The sequence below is a fragment of the Lactuca sativa genome, chromosome 4 (assembly GCF_002870075.4).
Source record: "Lactuca sativa cultivar Salinas chromosome 4, Lsat_Salinas_v11, whole genome shotgun sequence".
Lineage (NCBI taxonomy): Eukaryota > Viridiplantae > Streptophyta > Magnoliopsida > Asterales > Asteraceae > Lactuca > Lactuca sativa.
The window spans coordinates 406,139,356-406,162,035 of record NC_056626.2 but is presented as its reverse complement, the minus strand read 5'-3'; the positions used below and the strand labels follow the sequence as shown (position 1 = coordinate 406,162,035).

The window sequence follows — 22,680 nt, the reverse complement described above, 5'->3', positions numbered from 1 at the left end:
CGGAAAGACAGAGAGTTCTAATGAGATCTACATAGGTTGTACCCTCACGCTAGATAATCATTCGTTTCCAATCGACCTCATACCAGTATCGATCAAGAGTTTCGATGTCATTGTGGGCATGGACTGGTTGAGTCTCCATCGTACTGATATCCTGTGCTTCGACAAAGCTATTCGCCTAAACCTACTGAATAACGAAACCCTGTTAATCTACGGAGAAAAACCCAGTACGAGCCTTCACATCATCTCGAGTATTCAAGCCCAGAAGTACTTGCGTAAGGAATATCGTGCATCCCTTGCACACGTTGTTGACACGAGCCAGAAAATGAAAGATCTAAAAGACTTCCCCGTCGTATGTGACTTCCCAGACGTTTTTCCAGAAGAGTTACCACGCTTACCTCCGCAACGTCAGGTCGAGTTCAGGATCGACTTAATTCCGGGAGCTACCCCCGTAGCTAAATCACCCTATCGTCTAGCGCCTGCTGAGATGCAAGAACTGTCCGGTCAACTTAATGAGCTGCTCAATAAAGGTTTTATAAGACCAAGCTTCTCACCCTGGGGAGCGTCGGTCTTGTTCGTAAAGAAGAAAGACGGATCATTTCGTATGTACATCGATTATAGGGAGCTCAACAAACTCACGGTCAAAAATCGCTACCCTCTTCCTCGCATAGACGACCTATTCGACCAACTGCAAGGGGCGAGTTACTTTTCCAAGGTTGATCTAAGGTTCGGGTATCATCAATTACGAGTGGTCGAGGAGGATGTTCCGAAAATAGCTTTCCGAACTCGTTACGGACACTACGAGTTCGTAGTGATGCCCTTCGGACTGACCAACGCACCTGCAGTATTCATGGACTTAATGAATAGGGTGTGTCGTCCTTACTTGGATTAGTTTGTCATCGTCTTCATTGACGACATACTTGTCTACTCTCGGAGTAAGGAGGAGCATAGCGATCATCTACGACGAGTCCTAGAAACCCTACGATCAGAGAAGTTATATGTGAAGTTCTCTAAGTGCGAATTCTGGATCCGAAGAGTTGAATTCTTAGGACACGTGGTTAGCGAGGAAGGAATCCATGTGGACCCATCCAAGATTAAAGCTATTGAGAACTGGTCAACACCGAAGACGCCTACAGAAATTCATCAATTTCTAGGCCTCGCTGGCTACTACTACAGATTCATTCAGAACTTCTCTAGGATTGCAAAACCCCTTACTGCATTAACCCAGAAAGGCATGACCATTGACTGGGGAGGGAAACAAGAGAAGGCATTCCAGACCTTGAAACGAGCCTTATGCACTGCACCAATACTGTCCCTCCCCGAGGGGACAAAAGATTTTGTAGTATACTGCGATGCGTCCAATCAAGGGATCGGTTGTGTCCTGATGCAACGAGGTAAGGTCATCGCTTATGCCTCGAGACAGCTAAAGACACATGAAGTTAACTACACCACACACGACCTCGAATTAGGAGTGGTTGTGTTCACCCTATAGATCTAGAGACACTACCTATATGGTACGAAGAGCACGATATACAACGACCACAAAAGTCTACAACACATATTCAACCAGAAGGAGCTCAATATGAGACAACGATGGTGGGTCGAGCTACTCAATTATTACGAATGCGAAATTTGTTATCATCCGGGTAAATCCAATCTAGTAGCAGACACCCTAAGTCGAAAGGAATATTCTTGTCGAAGAGTCAAGTCATTAACAATGACTATCCATTCGCACCTATCTGCACAGATTAAGGAGGCTCAGCTCGAAGCTGTGAAACCTGAGAATGTGGCGGGAGAATCCCTACGAGGAATGGATAAGAATTTGGAGGTCAAGGATGACGGAGCCTTATATCTCATGGACCGAATCTGGACCCCGTGACACGGTGGCTTCAGAGACTTGGTCATGAAGGAAGCACACAACACCCGATATTCTGTTCACCCAGGTTCAGATAAGATGTATCTGGACCTCAAGAAGTCATATTGGTGGCCTAACATTAAAGCAGAGATTGCTACCTTCGTGAGTAAATGCCTTACTTGGGAAAAGGTCAAGGCCGAATACCAAAAGCCGGCATGTCTACTACAGCAACTGGAGATACCTGAATGGAAGTGGGAGCGGATCACTATGGATTTCATAACCAAGCTACCCAAGACAACAGGTGGGCTTGATACCATATGGGTCATCGTCGACAGATTGACCAAGTCCACACACTTTCTGCCCATCAAGGAAACAGACAAGATGGAGAAACTCGCAAGAACATACATTAAGGAGATCGTACGACTGCATGGTGTCCCCAAATCTATTATCTCCGATATGGATAGTAGGTTTACTTTAAGATTTTGGCAATCACTGCAAAACGTACTAGGGATGAGGTTGGACATGAGTACAGCCTACCATCCGCAGACCGACAGACAAAGTGAGAGGACTATCCAAACCTTGGAATATATGCTGCGAGCCTGTGTGATTGACTTTGGTAAGGCATGGGATACCCACTTACCCCTTGTCGAGTTTTCCTACAATAACAACTATCATACGAGCATCAAAGCAGCTCCATTCAAAGCCCTCTACGGCCAAAAGTGCAGATCCCCTCTGTGCTGGGCTGAGGTGGGTGACACTCAGTTAGCTAAAGGACGAGTTCCTGACAGTGCTCTCACGGGTACGAAAATCATTCGTGAAACGATCGAGAAGATTGTACAGATACGCGAACGATTAAAAACCGCTAGAGATCGACAGAAAAGCTACGCAGACAAACGAAGAAAACCTTTGGAATTCCAGGTGGGAGACCAAGTCCTTTTGAAAGTCTCACCCTGGAAGGGCACGATACGCTTTGGAAAGTGTGGAAAGCTAAATCCAAGGTACATAGGGCCTTTCGAGATTCTCGCTAGAATCAGCCCCGTAGCTTACAAACTTAACCTACCCCAGGAGCTTAGTAACATACACCCTACCTTCCACGTCTCGAACTTGAAGAAGTGCCTTTCAGACGAGACTCTCGTAATTCCACTAGATGAGATCGCGATCAACAAGAGCCTCAACTTTGTAGAGGAACCTGTGGAGATCATGGACCGAGAGGTCAAACGAATGAAACAAAGTCGCATCCTAATTGTGAAGGTTCGCTGGAACACCAAGCGAGGACCGAAGTTCACTTGGGAGCGCGAGGATCAAATGAAACTCAAATATCCTCATCTCTTTGCTTGGACACAGACATAAGATTGATAGGAAAAGAGTAATTGTCTAGAGTAAGAGTGCAGCCTATGAATATGTCGTTAGTGCTCTCCTTCTTTCCGTTAGCCATATCAACGGTAAATGTTTCGGTTAGAGATTGGGATTTACACTTGATTAGATGTTTGAATGAATGACTAACAAAACTCCTCTCCGCACTCGAATCGAAGAGTATACATGCATAAGATTTGTCAAGGAGGAACGTACCAGTAACAACGGTAGGATCAGCAACTGCTTCTTCCTGACCCATCACCAAAACTCTCCCCATGTTGCCACCAGTCGTTGCCTTGGGGCAGTTTCTCCTGAAGTGCCTAGCCTTTCCACATCCATAACAAGTTTGACCAGCGCCCGCTCCCGGAGCCTGGTTAGTTGGTTGAGCCGGTGTCTTGTAGTATCGAACTATGTGTCCCTTCTTCCCACAGTTGTTACAGATCAACTCATAGCAGGGCCCGTGATGATGGAATTTACACTTGGTGCACAGAGGCAATTTTCCAGCATAACCACCTGTAGGGGATTGGGTGGTTGGAACAGCAGTGGGAGAAGCAGCAGTATGAACTGCTACTATTTGTTGTTTCTTGGAGGGCTCCTGCGAAGACTGACCCTTTCGCTTATCACCAGACTTCTTCTTCTTCCCACCGTTATCCGTTTGGGGTCCAGGGACAGTTGTCACTTCATCCATATCGATTCCATGATCGATCAGAGTTTGTGCCAGATCCTTGGCGCTTTCAAACGTAGTTGGCCTAGCAGCCAAGACATTTCCTTTGGTGGGTTGCGTCAGTCCCCAGATGTAACTCTCGATTTTCTTGCTTTCCGGGGTGACCGTTCCCGGACAGAGAAGCACCAGGTCACAGAATCTAGCAGTGTAAGCAGCGATGTCGGAACCCTTCATTTTCAAATTCCAGAGTTTGTGCTCCAACTTTTGCACTTCGCCCCTTGGGCAGTACTCCGCGAGCATGAGCTCCTTCAGTCTTTCCCAACCCATGTCATTAGTTACTGGCAGAGTTAGGGTTTTGACTCGACCATTCCACAAGGTCAAAGCCCTGTCGGTGAAGGTGCAGGCGGCGAACTTCACCTTGTTTGCTTTAGAACAGACGCAAATTTCAAAGATGGATTCGATCTTCTCAAACCATCGAGTCAGGGCGATGACGACTCCATTTCCGTCGAAGGACTTGGGTTTCGCAGTCATGAAGTCCTTGTAGGAACACTCTTTCTGATGTCCCTGACTTCCATCTTGTCTCTGGGGGTCGGTTCCACCTCCAGCCCCACCAGCGTTCACTTTTGCCATTGCTGCAGTTACGGCGGCAGTAATTGCTGCCTGGAACATGATAGGGTCGAACTAAGGAGTTGGTGGTGGTGGTGGGGCGTCGTTGTTCCTTCTGATGGGTCTTGGTCGGGGAGGCATCTTGTTCTAGAAGCAATCAGAAAGAAGAGAATGGTAAGTCTTCGAGATATAAAAACAAAATATATCTCATCCTGATAACGAAAGTATTCTACCGAGCGGTAATCATAGAAAGGTTACTAACACAAGTAAGTTATCGCTTAAGGAAGGAGAGGTAGCAATACTTAGAGTGAATCTGCATACTGAATTTGGCTCTAGCGAAAATACTCCTATAGTATTTTATGTGAGATGATTTTGGTAAGTTTTAGGCCTGCTGTAGCACCACAGTCACCCCCAAACACATGTTGGTCATGTCTCGGCTGAATATAATTGATCAAGCTATATTCACCCTAGACATGATTACATAACTGCCCAGGTTTAACCGCAGCGTTCCAGAATCCAAATACTTTTGTTCAGTTCTACTAGCGACACGAATCCTGTTATGTATGCATGCTCGTATACTTCTTATAAAAATATTTATATTTTAAAAGTATACTTTTAGCGTAGAGCACTTAGGCTCCTTAGTGTTTATAGTTGTATACCACGTAAGGTTTGGTATACTAGTTCGCTATAAACATGGGCTCTGATACCAATCTGTCACACCCCGAAACCGATAGCGGAAACGTTCCGGGGCGGAGGACGTCATGTATAACATCACAACTAATGAATAACAACAATCATAGCAACACAACCATTAAAATTAATACTTAAGTAAAAACGTTTACATCTGTTTTGAAACTTAGTTTGAATTACATCCAATAGTTTTGCATTGTAAAAACTTAAAAACTCTTAATGCTTCAGTTCCTCGAAAATCCAGCAAGTACCTGTCTACTGATTTCCTGAGAATACAAGCAGATCGAAAAAAATATCAGCATAAAGCTGATGAGTTCATAAGCAATAATTTGTAATGAAAAACTTGTTGATGAGCGAGCCGAAATGTTTGTGTGGTCTCAAGAAAATCCAATATTTTCTTTAGTGAAAAACGTAGCGTTATCGATTTTGTATAAAACCATGAATGTTCGTTTCTGAAAAACCGTAGTGATATGCTAAAATACTACCTCATGTGACTAGCTAAAGCTAATCATGAAGTATAAATATTTAATATGTAAAACCGTAGCATAAATGATTCGGTTTTGAAAAACCCTGGCTCGGCCAGTATGCATAGTGTGTTTAGTTCTATTTGGTATAAATAAAACTGTTGAAGAAGCCGGGTTGGTAAACTAAAGGTGATTTATACATAATGTGAGTCGTATAACCATGCTTGGTATGGCTAGTGACCTTTCCAATGTTCTTCAGGCGTTGAGTGAAATGACATTTGTACATCTCAGGCGTGCCCGCCTAACTGTAGCTAGCAGTCCAGATATGAGATTTGTGAATAGATCTATTCGAGACTGACAATCCCACATTATTGAGTTTGCTTGCTGATGTTTTATTAAGATTTCAATAGGATCTAGCTGATTAGAGAATGTTTCAATAACTCTTATGTTTAAAGAGTATCATACCATTAAATTTCTAACAAAAAAAATTAAATATATACTAAAATCCCAATATTTTCAACGATTTGACAAAAAAAGTCCTAAACTTTAACTTTTTGAAAGTAAAGTCCTAATTGACGATTTGACAAAAAGTCCTAAACTTTATTTTGTAGACAAAAAACTCCTAATTACTGGCTAACCGGGAAAAAAAGGTAAAAGTGTCAAAAACTGCCAATAATTTAGACTTTACTGTCAAAAAAATAAAATTTAAGACTTTTTTGTCAAATCGATGAAAATATTGAGACTTTACTGTATATATCAATAAAATTAACGAACAATAGTTATAAATAAAAAAATAAAATTATAAAAATCATGGATGTCATATTATCCATATAAGTCTCTTTTGAAATTCAAATTGTCAATCTTATCACTTTATTATTTAGTATATATGTTTCATATTTAAATAATAATATTAAGTGTTTCTTAAAAGTCTTTTTTAACTTATTAATAATAATAAGTGATTTAAAATTAATGAACAATAATTTTAAATAACAATAACATCAAATTATAAATTACATAAAAAGAACTACAAATAAATTGTATTTTAAATAAACATTATTAATGAAATTAGAAAATAATTATATAAGTGAAAATTTAAATTAATCAATCATAACAATCTTTAAAAATAATACTAAATAGATAATTTTATTTAATTTTATTAATAAGGTAGGTGGGTTGATGTCGATGAATATTATTGTTTAAAATAATTGAGATTATATATATATATATATATATATATATATATATATATATATATATATATATATATATATATATATAAAATATTATGTCAAAATTAATATAAATAATATAATCATTATAAAATATATATTTTTGAATATTCTAAAATATATTTTTAAAATGTGACACACAATGCGCATGAATTCGTGTAGTCTATGATATACTGATGCTAAAAACTAAATTCTAGTTATTCCTGTTTGGTAGCCTCTTAATCGAAAGATAAAAATTGTTTGGTTGCATATTATATTATTTTATGACTCTTAAACTTTCAGATCTAAATAGAAAAAATAAAAACAACACGCGTTCCCTTTTTGCCCAAATACTTTATCTCCTCCCTTTGCTCTTTCTTCTTCACAAACGGCGCTTCCCACTGGAAACTCCAATTACAACCCTCCACAGTTCACCATCCTCTCCGGTCATCCCATCTAGACATCGCCGTCTCTAAGATTGCCGCCGACAACGAAGCCCTCCGGCTCCCTCATCGACGCGTATTTCGTTTTTACCCCTGCGCCCCCTCGTCTCTTTCTATTTCTCACGAATCCTATTCCTTCCAACCCCTCTCCGACGATTGCTACCCTCCAACGCCTGCTTGTCACCGTCTCCTCCAACGACTCACAGCCCTAATCGGACCATCGTTGGAGCGCAGTCCCTCCACCTAATAGGACGATCGGCCAGCCCCACCATTTTTCGGATATCACACCAGGTAGTGTGTAGAGTTTTAGGGTTTTCAATTTATCTTGCTTTTTTGGAATTGTCAATCGATCACCGCTTGAAATATTGTTTATTAGCCAACTCCATGACTCAGCCCTAATCGGCCAGCCCCACCATTTTCATATGCATATTTCAAGTCATATTGGTATGTATTGTTTATGAAATATGATAGCAGGTGTATACTCGGAATCAATATAGTTTTGATCCGATAGAAGTGTTTTCTGGAAAAGTTGAACCTTTATTACCCATTATTGAGTTTGCTTGCTGATGTTTTATCAAGATTTGAACCAATTTGATCAGTTATCTACTTTGTTGCTATTCTGGAGATGTGCTTACAGTTCATTGTTAATTCAGATAGTTATGGTTATGTTTTATCCCACAAATCCCCCAAATCAATGATGTCTTGTAATTTTATTCCTCTCTAAAATCGACATACGTTATATAATTGGAGCAATTTTTCTCAATGCATCAGATTATCGTATAGTTAGAGCTAGTTGTCTTCGTATTTCTAACCAAGAACAGTCAATCTCGTCTTCTTCTTCTTGTCGTCAAACTGATATTCTTCATCTGATATTTCTGGCATTAGGGTTCTTTGGTTGGTGTCATTCTTTTGTTACTGATTCCATATCTGTGTTCCCAAGTAGAAAAGCTTCTCATATGCAAACTGACCCAACATAAGGCCCGCTTGCAACCGGATCTATCCCGACTGGACCCGGCGTCTGCTTCTCAACGACCAAACCAACAAAATGGCAGCAGCATCCAATTCCGCTTCTGCACCCCCCTCCGGCAACAGCTTCTCGTCCGCCGCTAAGGACGGCATGACGGTGGAGGAGTGCGAGACTATGATCCAAAGAAGCCTTAGAAGTAATTCCGCATAACCTTTTTCAGATTCTTAGTGTTTAGGGTTTATAATTTTTGCATCGTAATCACTGAATCCGCCATACATATCATCAGCTCCATCGGTGAAGTTTTTACGGGAGCATTTGGAGAAAAGTGGATGTAATATCGCGTCCAATTTTATCAAGGCTGTCAATTGCGACCAAAAGATGAGTGGTGGTTATGTTCGCGGAGAAGGGGTAATAATAATTCTTGCATATCCATTAGATTGCCCTAATTATTCCTTTTGATTTACACAATTGAAACGCATATATGCTGCAATTTGTAGATAGTGGTATGTAGCAATTACATGAACATTCAAGATGAGGTAAATCAAGTGGTTATCCATGAACTAATTCATGCATATGATGACTGTCGAGCTGCAAATTTGGATTGGACTAATTGTGCTCATCATGCTTGTAGTGAGGTCTGAATCCTTATCCTTCTTATCTTCTTTCTTAAATCTTAATCGGTCCATTAAAAATCTTATTCCTTTTTTGCCCCTGTTTCTATCTTATTTATAAACAGATTCGAGCTGGGCATCTCAGTGGTGATTGCCACTATAAAAGGGAACTGTTGCGAGGTTTTGTCAAAATAAGAGGCCATGAACAAGTAAGCTTATTTTTTAGTAGTAATTAATATCTGCTTATTAAATTTTCAAAAAGTTACCCTGTTTTTATTTTTATTTGATATATAAAGGAGTGTGTGAGGAGAAGGGTAATGAAGTCATTAGCCAACAATCCATATTGTTCAGAAGCAGCTGCTAAGGATGCAATGGAAGCTGTGTGGGAGACTTGTTATAATGATACAAAGCCATTTGACAGAGCCCCTTGAGATTTTTTATATAATTTCTGGGTTGAGTTTTTCCCCATTTTTATTCAAACTATGTAATTTTAACAAGACTTGAGCATTGATATTTGAGAATTTTTCCTGAATATTTTCTCTATAATGTTTTTGCATTTCCATAATAATTGTTGTTTTCGACTTAGAATCATTTAGTCTAGATAATTTTATATGATTGTTTCTTTTTGACTTAATGAGTTAAGCCAAAAATAACCTTTGCTTAATATCGTTAAAAACTTCAAATATGTCGAATTTGGTTTTTAAATTATTAGGGTAAAATTATCATTTAATATATATTCAGTCTAATAAATAAAAAAACATTATGTACACATATCATTACTTATAGGGATAATGACTTGAAAGGGTAACAAACTTTCGACTTTTGTCACATTTAGTCACTAAACTTTTTTTTGTTATCTATTTGCCATTGAACTATTGAAACTGTTCACATTTTACCCTTATGACTGTAAGGGTAAAATGTGAATAGTTTCAATAGTTTAGTGGCAAATAGATAACGAAAAAAAGTTTAGTGACTAAATGTAAACAAAATCGAAAGTTCGTTTCTCTCTAAAAAGTTCAATGACTAAATGTGAACAAACTTCCTATTGTATTATGTTTTAGCAAAATTATTTATTTTTGTTTAATTGTAACATTTGTTGATGAAGAAATCCATGAAATAAAAAAAAACAAAATGTAACATCCGGATTTTCAGGTATCATAATTTAAGTATTTTTCTTTTGAGTTAAGAAGAGAGACTCGACGAGTTGACGCCTCAACTCGTCGAGTAAGGTCGCGACTGATGACTCGGATTAATTAATGGACTCGAAGAGTCGGTGAGGCGACTCGATGAGTCCGCGCTATTGGCAGAAACCCGAAATCTTTGGGCCCGAGCCATATTTAAAGGCACTTATGGCCTTCAATTGCGACTACCTTTCCCATAAGTGAGAACCCTAGCGAGCTTGAGTGTGTAGAGTGAGAGGAAGAGCTATCTTGAGCGTTTTGGTGTGATAGATCTGGACCCTTCTAGGTTCAGAGAGCCGAGAATATGAAGCTTTAGTAGAGTAAACCTTGGGGTTCGAAGTTAGGAAGCATTTATGGTATTTTTATGGTATATATAGTTACTTTCATCTTACACATAGATATGAAGTATTTTATATAAATTACGTACTATGTGTGCATATTATTTGAATACTTGTTGTCTATGCTGGATGAACGATTTTATACATGTTTTAAAAGATTTAAACGGTATATTTATTTTATATCTACAAATATGTTGCGGATGAAACATGGGTAGATGAAATAGTTGGTGTGTGATAAAATAAAATGATGAGAGATAGGTGATGATAGAAAGGTGATGATAATTAGGTAAATAGATGATGATGAATATGTGATGTAGGATGAAAGGAGATACCATAACCTTAACCAACAATGTGGCGATGTAGTCATCTACCATAGTATAGATGGTGACCACGGACTATTCTAGATAACCCAGTGGAAACACCAGCAGGCCCATAACTTGTAGGTGATGAATTACGAGTTCAAGCGATGTTGTAACTACATATTCATGCGATGATACTCTAACCCCTTACTATGAATTACGAGTTCATACGATGTTGTAACTATATATTCATGGGATGTCACAAATTTCGCATGCCAAACCAATGGTCATAATTCACATCAGTGAGAATGATTCATTTTTTTGTAAAACCAAAATCAGATTGGAAATTTTGATTTTTTATTTTGGAAAATCTCAAACCATTGGTTTTTTATTTCGGTTTTGGTTTTTTGTTTTTTTTTAAATATATTTTCAGGGTTTTTTTATTTCATAGATTTCTTCATCAACAAATGTTGTTACAATTTAACAAAAATAAATAATTTGCTAAAACATAATACAAGAGGAAGTTTGTTCACATTTAGGGGGTGTTTGGCTTAGTTTTTTAAGGGCCAAAAGTCCTTTTTGGAAAAGTTGCAAAAATTCAGGTTTTCCTGACTTTTCCAAAAAGTTGATTTTCCTTCTATCAAAAATCAAAAAGTAGGTTTTAAAATTGGTTTGCCAAACATCTTTTGGCTTCTATCTTTTTCTAAAAGATCTTTTGGCTTCTCAAAAGCTAAGCCAAACACCCCCTTAGTCATTGAACTTTTTACAGGGAAACGAACTCTCGATTTTTTTCATATTTAGTCACTAAACTTTTTTTCGTTATCTATTTGCCATTGAACTATCGAAATTGTTCACATTTTACCCTTATGACCGGCTTTTTTCGTTATCTATTTGCCATTGAACTATTGAAATTGTTCACATTTTACCCTTATGACCGGCAACAGCCGGTCATAAGGGTAAAATGTGAACAATTTCAATAGTTCAATGGCAAATAGATAACGAAAAAAAGTTTAGTGACTAAATATGACAAAAATCAAAAGTTCATTACCCTTTCAAGTAATTATCCCTTACTTATACTATAGTCACTGTACTCGTATAGGATGTAATCGAGATTAGTCACTGTACTCGTATAGGATGTAATCGAGATTTATATTATAAAGAAAACTTATGATCTTATATATTATCTTTGGAAATGGGGAAATATTTGCTTTTTTTTAATCAAGTGAACATCAAAGTACTAAACAACTATTCTTGTCTGTATTAAGAAAACGCAGAAAGAACAAAAAGAAACACCGCAACCCAACGTTCTAGAGCTTAAATTATCAATTTATCATACAAAAAGATTAAAACTTTAGAAATTTCTCACAACTTTAATTTAACCACACTAATTTTGGTTCTTTAACCGAGGTTATTGGAAGTAGCTAGACTAGAACACTAGCTGACTAGCATGTTCCAAACAGTGGACATACCTCGTATACAAATAGCCACATCATTAAACACAGCAAAAAAACACAGAATTGATGTTTAGGTTTGCATGGAGAAGGTTTTCAAGATAGCCATAATCACATGTCTCTGTTTGATGTCTCATACATGTCAAAATATTGCTGCTATGGATCATGTGCTACGTCATGATTTTACAGGTAAATGTGTCGAAATTGTTGTCTTTGTGGTTATGTGATATATATAAGAGTTAAATAAAAAATAATCACAATTTTGCCACAAACTAGCTACAAAAAGTAAGTGATTATTACAACTTAAAGTAGTAAACATGTGGATATTACCATCTCTAGGGCATATATATATATATATATATATATATATATATATATATATATATATATATATATATATATATATATATATATATATATATATATATATATATATATATATATATATATATATATATATATATATATATATATATATATATATGCGCTGTAAAAAGTCTTATATTTTAGATGTTTTTTTTTTGTTTTGGAAAAGTCATTGTAAAAAAAAGTTCTCTACAAAAAATCATTGAAGATTTGTATGTTTTCAATGAAAACCGTTTCATGATTTTTAACCATTCGATATTAGAATAACTGAATAAATAATAGAAACATTTGTATATTTTGGATTTCTTTTATGAAAAAGTCCGTAATTAAAACCATATGAAGTATTCAATTATAAGAGCTTTTGCGTTTTGTTTTTATCCTGATTAAATGGTTAAAACTCTAAGATGATTAATGAAAACTATACAATCTAAAACAGCTTTAATGGAAAACTCTTATTTATGATGTCGTTTCCATTAAAAAAAAATCAATAAGTAAAGGCTTTTCTAACATTTTTAATTATATATATAGTCATCTGATTATAGTTGTTTAATATTATTACACGGTCCTTTTTAAATTGCAGAAAAAAGAATGAGTGGTGGTGGTGGTGATGGTAGACAAAAGAGGTGGTGGTCGGAGGAAGATTATAGTTTACCTCACCGTCGTATTCCTGTGCACAATGATGTCGAGCCATAATATAATGTAGTTCTATCAAATGTATAAATATTAGGTATTATCACCATATACTATAGTCCTTTGGCCATTACGTATGCTCCACAAGGTTCTTACAACCATCTTATTTTCACTGTATCCCTCCTATAACACCACTGAACCTAGAAAACATATTTTACTCCACTCACCACTTTAATATATATATATATATATATATATATATATATATATATATATATATATATATATATATATATATATATATATATATATATAGTCCAAAAACGAAAGAAGAGAGATAGAGAGAAAACACAGGAAGGAAAGAGAAAGAGAAAGAGGAAATACTAAATAGTCTAATCCATCTCCTTTGTTGCCATCTTAGCCAGTATCACACCACATCATGATTACGGTGCTTGGAAATTGTCTTTATGCATAAGGAGGGGGTCCCACATCACCCTACAACCTTCCTTACGTGACTAATATTGTATGATCTAATTATATGTATTTATATGTTGATCTTATTTTAATCCCTTTTCTAAATGTTATATATAAATGTTTTTTTTTAAACGGCAAATATATTAAAAACCTCAGCTTAGCAAAATGCTAGGACAACGAAAAAGAAAGCAACACATAGTTCAAATAATTACAAACATAAAAAAGAAGAGACTGCCCAATCCCCTCACCGGATATTTTTCTTAGTCCCCCTATCTTTACACCAAAGAAATACCATATCTATTATATTATCAACAACAATAGTAGGAGATAACTTGGTATTTTGAAATATCCTCTCGTTTTAACTCCTCCAAATACACCAAGTTTTATTTTATATAGTAAGAGATTGGTGTTTGTACATCAAGGTCTCGTTAGCATTTAATAGAAACATATGATAAAAATAAAATTAATTTAGGAAGTTTAAATTACAACATATAAACGATCCAAATTACAAATTGTTTCAAAAATGCACTAGAATTGGTTTCCCTAGGATTTTGTAGATGGATTAAATCTATCCTAATAAATTAATATCTATTTTGTCAAATGTCAACTTCTCATTCAATTTGATATATTATTTTCTTAGAATTTTAAAGTAATTAATATTTCATATGTTCTTTTTCATCTTCATTAAAATGCACCTATTGATAATTATATTTAAGCATGAACCCCTTCTAATTTAAGCATCCTAAATTTAATCAAACTACATTTAATTTATTTAAATATGGTTAGTTTTCAAATGTCCTCTTACATTTTCGATGAATGTTTTAAGTTATGTGAATGTCATAAGTTATCTAATGTCGTGTTCAATTTTCGATATTAATGAACTGATAATGCAATACTTGGTGGTGATAAATTGCATAATGGCTTTTTAATTCTTTGATATGAGGCATGTTGTATTTGGATATTGTCATTTTCATTTTAGGACCTTAATTTCATTAATTTTGAATTTTAAAAGTTTAGTTTTAGTTGGAAACACATATATAACATCCCAAAATAAAGATAACATAATTCATCAAATTAAAATCTACCTTAATTTATGAAGGTAAACTTAACAATATAACATTTAATGTTGTATTCAAAAAAGTCTTTGGAAATTTATGATTCAGAACAATTATTTATAATATGTCAATATGTTTTTATTAGTATAAATTGAATTACTTCCTTATTAATTATTTTCGTTTGTATTTATTTCAAAACTTAACTTTAAAAAATATTTAATGTTTATATGGTGATATTCTTTTTAATCAACTCGTATAATATACAGGTTTTACAACTAATTTATTAATCCATTACGTAAAGAGTGATTTAAAACGTTGATTATGCTTATATTTGGAGCTTCAAAAACCTACAACATGTTTCATAATTCTTTCATGGATCTTTTTCCATTATTCACTATTTTAATAATCAATTCCCAACTTATTGTCGACTTGCAAGAGCTTAAACAAAGTGAGATTGTCGTTGGTGCTTTAAATGGAAATATTAATTGGAGTAAATTTTAAATATGATCGGTAAGTTTGTATCTTTTTAAGGGCCGTTTTTTGGTTTTAATCCCTTCATTTAACTTTGTTAGAAGGTAATAAATCATTATCAATTGGCTATTTTTCTCTTACCCTAAATCTTTCATTTAGTATTAATATAGCTATTATTATTATTTTATAGTGGTCCACCAACCTCATCCCTCCATTCCCTGGTTGTCGACCATTCTCCGATTAAGGCTTTTGACAAAAACCTAAAAGCTCCCAATTTCAAAGTAACGACATCCATATGTATTTGAACATATAGAACTTTTGAAAATAACTAAATGGTTAAAAGAAAGCATATACACAATTGTTGGCCATGCATTGACTTTGAACTATAAACAAGATAAAAACACAATTAATCATCAATTTATTTTCACTATTTATTTTTCTGTCACATCAACTTTTCACTCACTCTTCTTTTCAAAACCGAGGAAATGGTTATCTTTCATTTCATTTCATTTTTTTATTTTAAAAAATATATATATTTTAGACAAATTTTATACTCACTTTGTAGAGATTTTTTTAGAATGGTAGTATCGCAGTAGTGCAACGGAGTATCTTTGTGACAGCATGACACCTAGTCACGAAGACCTGAGATCGAAACCTCTCTAAAAAAAATAATCACCCCAGTCTTTGTACTCAGTTTCTCTTTGTAGGGACTAAAAACCGTAAATTTTAATATAATTTTTTTTAGTGTGTATATATATATATATATATATATATATATATATATATATATATATATATATATATATAATTTAATAAAAATTAAAAAAAATTAAAAAAAAAAGAAATTGCATTTACATGGCCTAGCCAATCAAGAGATGGGAGAATTACAGGGAAGAGAGCTTTCACTCTTAATTTGTGTACATTAAACCAGACTCATGATGTGGTGTTCCTGTATGACCACCTAACTTTGTTAAATGCACTTTTGAAACATGTTCAAAATAGAATGAATTTATGTTCTTAATATTGGCATTTTCCCATGTTATCGAGAAATTTCTACAAGTGTGTTGATAATAAATATATTTTGCAACTATCAAAAGTTGAGTTCCAAGCGTTTTGGATGTCTACAAGTGTCTTTTTAGGACGTTCATATCTAGCACGAACCTTTACAAGTTTTTAAGAACTTTTAACTTTTACCTTTTAAAAGAACTCGAAAAAAAAAAACTTTGTTTTGCAATAGGAGCTTTTAGTTTTTATTTATGCAAAAAAAAAAAAAAAAAAAAACCTTGAATGCAAAAAAAAAATTCGAGTAGATTTTCTTTAAGTTTTTAACTAATTTTACACATTTAAAAACTAACCACTTTTACCAAACACTTTTGAATAAATAAAAATTTTAGCTTCCAACTACCAACTAGTTTTTTAACACGTACTTAGTTAAAATGTCAAGTGTTGATTCATTTTCATTTAGTAGATTAACGGTTTGCTCGCTCTTTTTACAGGTGATAATGCTGGATTAAAGTGTCTAAGGTCCTAACTAAATTGATATAATGTTGATAAATAAAAGTAAATTTCTTTTTAGGTTATCCTCATAACCAAGAAATTGCTTAGATTGATTATAGAAAAGAAGTAAATGATTTATCATTATATTATATGATTAATAAATTAATTACAAATAGTTATAATTAATTTATAACTAATTAGAATTAATTTGGAATTAATTATATGTTAATTAGAATTAATTAAAGGTTGAAAGACTAAAGTTGTAATTGTTCAAAAATTGAACAGAGGACTAGATAACTAGATAACTGTCTTATTTAAGATAATATTATTTTATATTCAAATTATGGTTTCTAGATGTCTCCTAATCACCTATAAATAGAGTCTTATACCATGGAATTTCCATACACTCTATTCCTCAATACGAGATCCGAAAATTGATCCTATCTCCTTTCTCTCCTAATCTTTATAGGGTTCTTGTGTTGTGGGTGTAACCCATTAAAGTCTCACACACAATTGGAGCTTGTTTTCAAAGAGACTTTTGGATTGCTCTTATTTGAATCAAAGATTTGTTTACAATAACAAATCAGAGGTATGTAATTTTTTGTGAATTTCGATTTATACTAGGGTTTAGAAGTTTTGTTGTTCAGTAGTATGTTGCTTCAATAGTGTTATGACATATATCAAAGTAGGTTGTATGTATCCTTAAGAATATAAGGATTTTCCGCATTGTTACATGTAAAACTCATTGGTGGTATCAGAGCATTAGGTTGTATAACAATTAAATGTGCATGAGTTGAACTTACAAATTGGAGATTGTAGAATCGTATGTAGCAGCGTCACGACGTGGGGATCTTTCAGCCACGTCGTGACAATTTTTTGATCCTCGTTTTTCTTCCTTCTGTCACAACATGGAGAGTTATCTGCCACATCGTGAAGAACCATTGTTCAGCGAATTTTTATTTCTAAAATTCAAATTGATTAGGATAATTACTTTAGTTAATGTTATTTTAATTGTATACAATCTAAATATTTAACTTGGTAATCAGATATCTTAAATCTTGAATTTGTGAATTATCCTAATGGTTTTAATTATATTTAATTAATTTATTAATTAAAAGATAAATATTAAAATCATTAATTGGGTTAAATAATTAGTAAATTAAAATATTTAATAATTAATTTCTAAACCTTGTTGTTTTTAAAATGTTTAAAGTGCACCGTTATACTTATATATTAAATGTTTAATAGTATATGTATGATATGAGTTAGTCGAATCGTTAGTATGTCTCGTTCAGGATATCATGCTATAAATAAGGTATAAGGAAACAGATTATAAAATGATCGTTGAATGGGTGTCCTTTTCGTCCACCGCTCTCATGTGTGGTGGAGGGTCGTTAGTAGAATGGGTTCGATAGGATATAACCTCATTAAAAGTATAATGCTATAAAGTACTACAAACTTTTTTTAAATCCCACATTAGTTACTTTAGGAAAATGTGAAAATATATGCTAATCCATGAAAATGCACATCAATCTTTATGAGTCATTGGTGGAGCGTGTATGGTTAACCACGATATTAATTTGGTACTATAAAGTTGTTATGATGGAACAACTCGAAAACTATTATTAATTAATGGAGCGTGTGTGGTTTACCGGCACATCAAATTTAAGATGATAAAAGACTTCGGGGTTGTCAAGCGGGTTTGCATGGTTATTCATATCTTATTTGTGATCAATAGTATCCCAGTCACAAGTTGAATAGCATAATCTGAAATTAAACATGTCATTGATAAGATTCAATGAATCTCAATGATCTAGGAATTTCATATCGATTGAAATTGGTAAAGTGCGTTATCTACCTTAAATGAATTTGTTATTAGATTACGACATCCTTTTTCTTTATTTCGAACTACGTTATTGGATCATAGCCTTGAATATTAATTTGTTAAAATATTAAGGATTGAATCAACTAATTAAAATCTTGTCTTTTTCAAATATGTCTTCATGTTGAGAGAAGAACTTAATGATAAAGAGATTGTGGTGCGGAATTTAAGTTAATCTCACGGATCTTTTTAAAAGCTCAACAATAAAGGATAGCATAATTGAGTAGGAAACAAAACAACAAAATACAACATTAAATATAAACAAGTTAAATAGATACTTGTTTAATCATAACATTATTTGCAATCAAACACAAGTCATTAAATGATGAACAACAAAGTATGAATAAGAAAAATGAATGATAAGGAGAATTGTATTTCACTTGATATGATAAGGAAGATGGCAATCAGACATACATCTAAACAATTACAAGAATGTCTATGTATAGGAAGAAATAGTACAAGTCTCTAAATAAGATATTACAAATGTATTCCTGATCTAGACGGCCATGCTCCCCATGCTTGGGACTGGCAAACCCAACCTAATACACAATGTAAGAAATGTGATTGATAGGTGCATTTTATGCATCTTTTTGCACACATTTTAGTCCCTTTTGTGCATCCATTTAGCATAGTTGTCTTTCATTTTTTCTTGCATTTCATAAAAGTCATGTTAGTCTCTAGAACAACCTTATTTGCACACTTTTATGGGTTTTCAGGTAAACCAGAGGTTAGAACACGTATTGGGAAGTGCCGAGAAGCATTGGTGAAGATTTCGGGATGATCGGGTGAAGAACGGAAAAGTTGGAAAAATGAAGTTTGGATTCGGAGTTAGAGGAGTACACGGGTCGTGTTGGATTTACACTGAAAAGTGGGCACGGGGCGTGTTTGACCAAGAAGAAGTTGTTGACCATGTTGAACACGGGCCGTGTCAGTTTAGTGCAAATCAACACGGGCTGTGTTGACTGCTGAACACGACCCGTGTCAGTTTAGCCTATTTTAACATGGGCCGTGTTTGATCCAAAAACAGTCTTTTGACAGTTTTTCCTATATTTTATACTACGAGATTAGGGTCGTTTTTACATACACACATGATACCAGAGCACATATGGTGAAGCAATTTCGAAGGTTTTTGCAAGGATTTAATCGGTTATCATTTGGAAACATTATTTCCCTTAATTGTAAGTTGTAATTGTACATCATTTCCATCTTTTCAACTTGTGATTTTGTTCTAGCCATGTGTGGCTAGAACCCTAGTTTCTCCAACTTCATGTTTTGACTTCTTGGTTGTGATTTCAATCATATGACTTGATGTTTGATTTTCATTTCTATCTAGTGAAATTGATTTTGCTTCAATTGAATGTTTGATTGTAATTGTGATTCTTATTGGCCATTTGAATTAGGGTTAGGTTGTCATACCCCAAAACCAAGAACGGCGGAAACGTTCCGGGGTGGAGGACGTCATGTACAGTATCACAACAGTGTAAAATAGTAAACAAGCAACAACATCATCCATTGCATTATAAGTAAAGTTTTAATACATGTGTGTTCTTTCATTATAATAAGACACCAAAAATATATAATCAAAATAAAAGACGAGACTTGTTTGCTCCGTCTTCTCAAAACTTGGCCGCCGTACCTGTCTACTGATGACCTGAGAATACAAGTTATTTTGAAAGAGATTATCAGCTTTAAAGCTGGTGAATTCATAAGTATTTAAGTGTCATTGTCTTGCTTTGAAAAGTTGTTATGAATGTCATGTAAAACCTTTAAGTAAGACAGTTGATTTAAGTATGAAAAACCCTAAGAAATCCCTTATTTCCTACTAGTATCAAATGTAGTCTTCTACCAAGACCCGAATGTTTTGTTATGACAATGTAGTCTTCTACCAAGACCCGAATGTTTTGTTATGATAATGTAGTCTTCTACCAAGACCCGAATCTTTTGTAAGTAAAATGATAGTTTTTCCTTCTTTTGACTACTACTAACAATAATTAGTCTAACTCATCGTTTATGTGAATATATCACAAAATAAAGTAAATAGGAAAAACATAACCATGTAAGTGTTATCCCTGGATACTATGACTAACACGCCATCGCAATAAGCTATATGAATAACCTAATGAACCTCCGAAGATGGTCCAATTGTCCTCTGTAGCAGCAGCAGGTTGGAGGAAGGGTTAGTCCCGTAGCCGACTCCTAATATAAGTGGTAACCTAATGATCCTCCGAAGATTTTCATCTCATCCTCTGTTGCAACAGCAGGATGGAGGAATGGTTAGTTCCGATATCAAACTATCAATTATAAGTGATAACCTTAGACATCCGTAGATGTTCATCACCCAGTGGTGCTAACAGCTGGGTTCCGGAATGGTTAGTCCCGTCTAGACATCCCGTCGAACAGGGATAGGCAGGAAAATTTACACAGAAGGTATGAATAAATCTTCCTCATAACTCTAGGTACAAGTATCCAGGTAAGTGAATACAGGATAATGTATCTATGTAACAGTACTCATGTATGGTATTCATGTAAGCGTATTCAGATAAATGTATCTATGAAAACGTACTTATGTATCATGTAATCCTAGATAAATGTACTCATGTATCATGTAATCTTAGATAAATGTACTCATGTATCATGTAATGTACTGGTAAAGACTCATGAATGAACTGACTCTTGTGTGATTCCTTGTAATAGGAATATTGTTTTGTATCTTCTAACTATCCCTATGATAATTAATTGAAAGGCAATTGTTTGTTCAAGAAGGTAAACGTAATGGTTTTGCAAGATATCTAAGAGTTTTGAATAATAATTAAGAGTGACTTGATGTCATGTTAATAAACATTTCAAAACTAATAGTTTTGTTATCAAGGTATTTTAAGATGGAAAACCATTTCATGCATCACATTTTGTAGTATGTGAAATCTGTTGGATGAAAACACAGTTATAAAATACATATGAGTGGTTTAATAACATGTTGTTTTCTACTTGTATTCCCCCCCCCCCCATTAAAGCATTTAAAATCATTTAAAACATTGATTAGGGGTATGAACTCACCTGTAGATGGTGATTTGGATGAACTGGACGGTGTAGGATTGTTAGGTGTCAAGTGAGGACTTGTACACACACTACGATCCTAATGAACATATAATCACACATATATGCACTCAATTAGTCTTAAATTATTAATTGAAAATGTTAATACATCCTAGAACATAATAAACACTTTATATAAGTGTTTTAAGCCCTAAGGATTGCATCTAAGCTATTGTGGGACAAGGTACTTGGGTTTAGGGTTCCAAAGGACCCAATATATGAGTTTACTCTCCATATATCCTCACACATGGAGTTTACGGTTGTAAACTCTTGAGTTTACGGCCGTAAACTCCCAAACTTGGTGGTATTTTGTGTTTTGAAGTTCTAAATGATCCCTAGAATTATTCCAACTTGGTGGCTAAATCCTTGGAAGGTTTTAAGGCCTAGAAACACTCCTTAGAGGAGTTTACGGACCCAAGGCCATTTCCTTTGGATTTTACGGTCGTAAACTCCCTTGGAATGGTGTTTTTGTTGCTTTTAAGTCCCTTACACATGTGCTATAGGTCTTAGACTTTTATCCCAAGCCTTTGAAGGCCTTAGGCACACTTTGGTGCCTTTGTTTGATGTTCACGCCCCAAGAACCTTAATAGGGTCGTGAACTCACTTTGAGGGGTGATTTTAATGTGTTTTGGTCCTTCATTTAAGTGGGAACAATTTCTAGTAAATGTCTAAGGCTTTAGGTGCCTTAAAAGCACCTTTTGTCCATGATTTTGGAGTTCACGGTCCAAGATCATCTTGGGCCGTGAACTCCCAAACTTGGGTGATTCTTTGATGTTTTCTTGTCCCTAATACACATATAAACAAGCCTAAGGCAGTAGCATAACACGAGGGAAGGTCTAGGCTTTGTTTCGGGAGTTTACCGCCCAAGAACACCTTGGGGAGTAAACTCCTAAATCTAGTGATTTAGCCATCTAAATCATGTTATAAACACATATTAAGCTATCCAACACTACTAGAAAGAGATACTCACGTTTTGGGATAAAAACCCGAAGATCCGTGAGAGAGAAAATGGCTTTTCTCTAGTTGGAAATGTGAATAATGAATGAATTTGGTTCAGAATTCTATTTATAGTCCTGAGATATTTT

At 34.7% G+C, this 22,680-nt stretch overlaps 1 protein-coding gene across 3 annotated transcripts; it reads left to right on the top strand.

Moving 5' to 3' along the window:
* The first annotated feature begins 7,149 nt into the window (after window positions 1-7,149).
* LOC111883053 (mitochondrial inner membrane protease ATP23) lies at window positions 7,150-9,390 on the top strand. Of its 3 annotated transcripts, none has more exons than XM_023879419.3 (6): window positions 7,150-7,571; window positions 8,224-8,443; window positions 8,534-8,655; window positions 8,745-8,882; window positions 8,984-9,067; window positions 9,155-9,390. In XM_023879419.3, the coding sequence occupies exons 2-6, from the start codon at window positions 8,326-8,328 to the stop codon at window positions 9,287-9,289; spliced, it is 597 nt and encodes a 198-aa protein (XP_023735187.1). In that variant the 5' UTR covers window positions 7,150-7,571; window positions 8,224-8,325; the 3' UTR covers window positions 9,290-9,390. The 3 variants fall into 3 exon arrangements, with proteins under 3 accessions (XP_023735187.1, XP_023735186.1, XP_023735185.1); XM_023879418.3 differs by having other exon boundaries at window positions 8,221-8,443; XM_023879417.3 differs by having other exon boundaries at window positions 8,166-8,443.
* Window positions 9,391-22,680: the final 13,290 nt, after the last annotated feature.

Coding starts and splice junctions, on each gene's coding strand:
- LOC111883053 (XM_023879419.3), top strand. CDS start 8,326: ATGGCAGCAGCATCCAATTCCGCTTCTGCACCCCCCTCCGGCAACAGC. Junction 8,444..8,533: donor GATCCAAAGAAGCCTTAGAA/GTAATTCCGCAT, acceptor ACATATCATCAG/CTCCATCGGTGAAGTTTTTA. Junction 9,068..9,154: donor AAATAAGAGGCCATGAACAA/GTAAGCTTATTT, acceptor TGATATATAAAG/GAGTGTGTGAGGAGAAGGGT.